At 45.1% G+C, this 5,539-nt stretch overlaps 1 protein-coding gene across 4 annotated transcripts in view; it reads right to left on the bottom strand.

Annotated features, from left to right (window-relative positions):
• Nucleotides 1–3,563: 3,563 nt before the first annotated feature.
• tkfc (triokinase/FMN cyclase) overlaps nt 3,564–5,539 on the bottom strand; it is a 46,514-nt gene continuing 44,538 nt past the window's right edge. For 2 of the 4 annotated variants that reach the window (XM_065015089.1, XM_065015094.1), the window contains one exon: nt 3,567–3,936. In XM_065015089.1, the coding sequence (XP_064871161.1) occupies nt 3,823–3,936 (114 nt within the window). In that variant the 3' untranslated portion in view covers nt 3,567–3,822. Of the gene's footprint in view, nt 3,937–5,539 lie in introns of all 4 variants that reach the window. The other 2 variants (XM_065015090.1, XM_065015091.1) reach the window with 2 other exon arrangements.

Here is a 5,539-nt window from a genome sequence, read left to right as displayed (position 1 = left end):
CTGACTGCTTCTAGGCTATACTACTGTACTGACTGCTTTAGGCTGGCTATGGCATTTTACTGTACCGACTGCTTTAGGCTGGCATTTTACTGTACTGACTGCTTTAGGCTGGCTATGGCATTTTACTGTACTGACTGCTTTAGGGGGGCTATGGCATTTTACTGTACCGACTGCTTTAGGCTGGCTATGGCATTTTACTGTACTGACTGCTTTAGGGGGGCATTTTACTGTACCGACTGCTTTAGGGGGGCTATGGCATTTTACTGTACTGACTGCTTTAGGCGGGCATTTTACTGTACCGACTGCTTTAGGGGGGCTATGGCATTTTACTGTACTGACTGCTTTAGGGGGGCTATGGCATTTTACTGTACCGACTGCTTTAGGCGGGCATTTTACTGTACCGACTGCTTTAGGCTGGCTATGGCATTTTACTGTACCGACTGCTTTAGGCTGGCTATGGCATTTTACTGTACCGACTGCTTTAGGCTGGCTATGGCATTTTACTGTACTGACTGCTTTAGGCTATGGCATTTTACTGTACTGACTGCTTTAGGCTATGGCATTTTACTGTACCGACTGCTTTAGGCTGGCTATGGCATTTTACTGTACCGACTGCTTTAGGCTATGGCATTTTACTGTACTGACTGCTTTAGGGGGGCTATGGCATTTTACTGTACCGACTGCTTTAGGCTGGCTATGGCATTTTACTGTACTGACTGCTTTAGGGGGGCTATGGCATTTTACTGTACCGACTGCTTTAGGCTGGCTATGGCATTTTACTGTACTGACTGCTTTAGGCTGGCTATGGCATTTTACTGCACCGACTGCTTTAGGCTATGGCATTTTACTGTACCGACTGCTTTAGGAGGACTATGGCATTTTACTGTACTGACTGCTTTAGGCTGGCTATGGCATTTTTACTGCACTGACTGCTTTAGGCTATGGCATTTACTGTACCGGGCCTGCTTTAGGCGGGCATTTTACTGTACTGACTGCTTTAGGCTATGGCATTTTACTGTACCGACTGCTTTAGGCTGGCTAAGGTGGCATTTTATACTGACTGCTTTAGGCTGGCTATGGCATTTTACTGTACCGACTGCTTTAGGCTGGCTGTGGCATTTTACTGTACCGACTGCTTTAGGCCATGGCATTTTACTGTACCGACTGCTTTAGGCTGGCTATGGCATTTTACTGTACCGACTGCTTTAGGCTATGGCATTTTACTGTACCGACTGCTTTTTAGGCTGGCTATGCATTTTACTGTACTGACTGCTTTAGGCTATGGCATTTACTGTACTGACTGCTTTAGGCTATGGCATTTTACTGTACTGACTGCTTTAGGCTATGGCATTTTACTGTACCGACTGCTTTAGGCTGGCTATGGCATTTTACTGTACCGACTGCTTTAGGCTATGGCATTTTCATCACTGACTGCTTTTAGGGGCTATGGCATTTTACTGTACTGACTGCTTTAGGCTATGGCATTTTTACTGTACTGACTGCTTTAGGGGCTATGCATTTTACTGTACTGACTGCTTTAGGCTATGGCATTTTACTGTACCGACTGCTTTAGGCTGGCTATGGCATTTTACTGTACCGACTGCTTTAGGCTGGGGCATTTTACTGTACTGACTGCTTTAGGGCGGGTATGGCATTTTACTGGTACCGACTGCTTTAGGCTGGCATTTTACTGTACTGACTGCTTTAGGGGGCTATGGCATTTACCGTACTGACTGCTTAGGCGGGCATTTTACCGTGACTGCTTTAGGGGCTATGGCATTTTACTGTACTGACTGCTTTAGGGGGGCTATGGCATTTTACTGTACCGACTGCTTTAGGCTGGCATTTTACTGTACCGACTGCTTTAGGCGGGCATTTTACTGTACCGACTGCTTTAGGCTGGCTATGGCATTTTACTGTACCGACTGCTTTAGGCTGGCTATGGCATTTACTGTACCGACTGCTTTAGGCTGGCTATGGCATTTTACTGTACCGACTGCTTTAGGCTATGGCATTTTACTGTACCGACTGCTTTAGGCTGGCTATGGCATTTTACTGTACTGACTGCTTTAGGCTATGGCATTTTACTGTACTGACTGCTTTAGGCTATGGCATTTTACTGTACTGACTGCTTTAGGCGGGCATTTTACTGTACCGACTGCTTTAGGCTATGGCATTTTACTGTACTGACTGCTTTAGGGGGGCTATGGCATTTTACTGTACCAACTGCTTTAGGCTGGCTATGGCATTTTACTGTACTGACTGCTTTAGGCAGGCTATGGCATTTTACTGTACTGACTGCTTTAGGCAGGCTATGGCATTTTACTGTACTGACTGCTTTAGGCTATGGCATTTTACTGTACTGACTGCTTTAGGGGGGCTATGGCATTTTACTGTACTGACTGCTTTAGGCAGGCTATGGCATTTTACTGTACCGACTGCTTTAGGCTGGCATTTTACTGTACTGACTGCTTTAGGGGGGCTATGGCATTTTACTGTACTGACTGCTTTAGGCGGGCATTTTACTGTACCGACTGCTTTAGGGGGGCTATGGCATTTTACTGTACTGACTGCTTTAGGGGGGCTATGGCATTTTACTGTACCGACTGCTTTAGGCTGGCATTTTACTGTACCGACTGCTTTAGGCTGGCATTTTACTGTACCGACTGCTTTAGGCGGGCATTTTACTGTACTGACTGCTTTAGGCGGGCATTTTACTGTACCGACTGCTTTAGGGGGGCTATGGCATTTTACTGTACCGACTGCTTTAGGCAGGCTATGGCATTTTACTGTACCGACTGCTTTAGGCTGGCTATGGCATTTTACTGTACCGACTGCTTTAGGCTATGGCATTTTACTGTACTGACTGCTTTAGGCGGGCATTTTACTGTACCGACTGCTTTAGGGGGGCTATGGCATTTTACTGTACCGACTGCTTTAGGCAGGCTATGGCATTTTACTGTACCGACTGCTTTAGGCTGGCTATGGCATTTTACTGTACTGACTGCTTTAGGCTATGGCATTTTACTGTACTGACTGCTTTAGGCTATGGCATTTTACTGTACCGACTGCTTTAGGCTATGGCATTTTACTGTACTGACTGCTTTAGGGGGGCTATGGCATTTTACTGTACCGACTGCTTTAGGCTGGCTATGGCATTTTACTGTACTGACTGCTTTAGGGGGGCTATGGCATTTTACTGTACCGACTGCTTTAGGCTGGCTATGGCATTTTACTGTACCGACTGCTTTAGGCTGGCTATGGCATTTTACTGTACTGACTGCTTTAGGGGGGCATTTTACTGTACCGACTGCTTTAGGGGGGCTATGGCATTTTACTGTACTGACTGCTTTAGGCGGGCATTTTACTGTACCGACTGCTTTAGGGGGGCTATGGCATTTTACTGTACTGACTGCTTTAGGGGGGCATTTTACTGTACCGACTGCTTTAGGCTGGCTATGGCATTTTACTGTACCGACTGCTTTAGGCAGGCTATGGCATTTTACTGTACCGACTGCTTTAGGCTGGCATTTTACTGTACCGACTGCTTTAGGCTGGCTATGGCATTTTACTGTACTGACTGCTTTAGGGGGGCTATGGCATTTTACTGTACTGACCTAGCCAATAGAAACCGATACATTTAGGCCCCAGGTGTGTTGAATTTAGGCAATCACCGAACTGATCAATTAGCTCGGTTCGTCAGGTGTGGCGCCTAGTTGGAATAAAATCCTGCAGTACTTCAGGTTGTCTACGCCACATGGTGGAATTGAAGAGTTAGATTTAAGTACAGCCATCGCATCAACATGGTAGAATTGAAGAGGTTTAAGGTGAAGTGTACTGTACCTCCACAGCAGCCTGTAGAATGGCCATGTGACCACCAGGTGGCGATGTTGTCAGTCTCCTCAGTTCGTCCACTGCTGGACACAGAGCATCCAACTGGACAAGAGAGAGTTGAGATACTTTTATAAAAATATACAAAAAAATAAGCCCGATCATAGTTACATAGCAGCATATCCCCCCCTCTTCTATTTACCATATCCCCCCCCTCTTCTATTGACCATATCCCCCCTCTTCTATTGACCATATTCACCCCCTCTTCTATTGACCATATTCACCCCCTCTTCTATTGACCATATTCACCCCCTCTTCTATTGACCATATTCACCCCTCTTCTATTGACCATATCCCCCTCTTCTATTTACCATATCCCCCTCTTCTATTTACCATACCCCCCTCTTCTATTTACCATATCCCCCCTCTTCTATTTACCATATCCCCCTCTTCTATTTACCATATCCCCCCTCTTCTATTTACCATATTCCCCCCCTCTTCTATTTACCATATCCCCCCTCTTCTATTTACCATATCCCCCCTCTTCTATTTACCATATCCCCCTCTTCTATTTACCATATCCCCCTCTTCTTTTATTCTTCTATTGGACCATATCCCCCTCTTCTATTTACCATATCCCCCTCTTCTATTTACCATATCCCCCCCTCTTCTGTTTACCATATCCCCCTCTTCTATTGACCATATCCCCCCTCTTCTATTTACCATATCCCCCTCTTCTTCTATTTATTTACCATATCCCCCTCTTCTATTTACCATATCCCCCCTCTTCTATTTACCATATCCCCCTCTTCTATTTACCATATCCCCCCTCTTCTATTTACCATATCCCCCTCTTCTATTTACCATATCCCCCCTCTTCTATTTACCATATCCCCCTCTTCTATTTACCATATCCCCCCTCTTCTATTTACCATATCCCCCTCTTCTATTTACCATATCCCCCTCTTCTATTTACCATATCCCCCTATCCTTCTTCTTTACCATATCCCCCTCTTCTATTTACCATATCCCCCTCTTCTATTTACCATATCCCCCTCTTCTTCTATTTACCATATCCCCCCCCATCTTCTATTTACCATATCCCCCTCTTCTATTTACCATATCCCCCCCTCTTCTATTTACCATATCCCCCCCCCTCTTCTATTTACCATATCCCCCTCTTCTATTTTACCATATCCCCCTCTTCTGTTTACCATATCCCCCTCTTCTATTTACCATATCCCCCCCCCTCTTCTATTTACCATATCCCCCTCTTCTATTTACCATATCCCCCTCTTCTATTTACCATATCCCCCTCTTTCTATTTACCATATCCCCCCCTCTTCTATTTACCATTCCCCCTCTTCTATTTACCATATCCCCCCATCTTCTATTTACCATATCCCCCTCTTCTATTTACCATATCCCCCTCTTCTATTTACCATATCCCCCCTCTTCTATTTACCATATCCCCCCTCTTCTATTTACCATATCCCCCTCTTCTATTTACCATATCCCCCTCTTCTATTTACCATATCCCCCTCTTCTATTTACCATATCCCCCCCTCTTCTATTTACCATATCCCCCTCTTCTATCTTTCTATTTACCATATCCCCCCTCTTCTATTTACCATATCCCCCCTCTTCTATTTACCATATCCCCCCCTCTTCTATTTACCATATCCCCCTCTTCTATTTACCATATTCC

The sequence above is a fragment of the Oncorhynchus nerka genome, unplaced genomic scaffold, assembly GCF_034236695.1.
Source record: "Oncorhynchus nerka isolate Pitt River unplaced genomic scaffold, Oner_Uvic_2.0 unplaced_scaffold_1700, whole genome shotgun sequence".
In the NCBI taxonomy this organism is placed as follows: Eukaryota; Metazoa; Chordata; class Actinopteri; order Salmoniformes; family Salmonidae; genus Oncorhynchus; species Oncorhynchus nerka.
The sequence above is the reverse complement of the archived record's forward strand: the minus strand, read 5'-3'. Positions and strand labels throughout refer to the sequence as shown.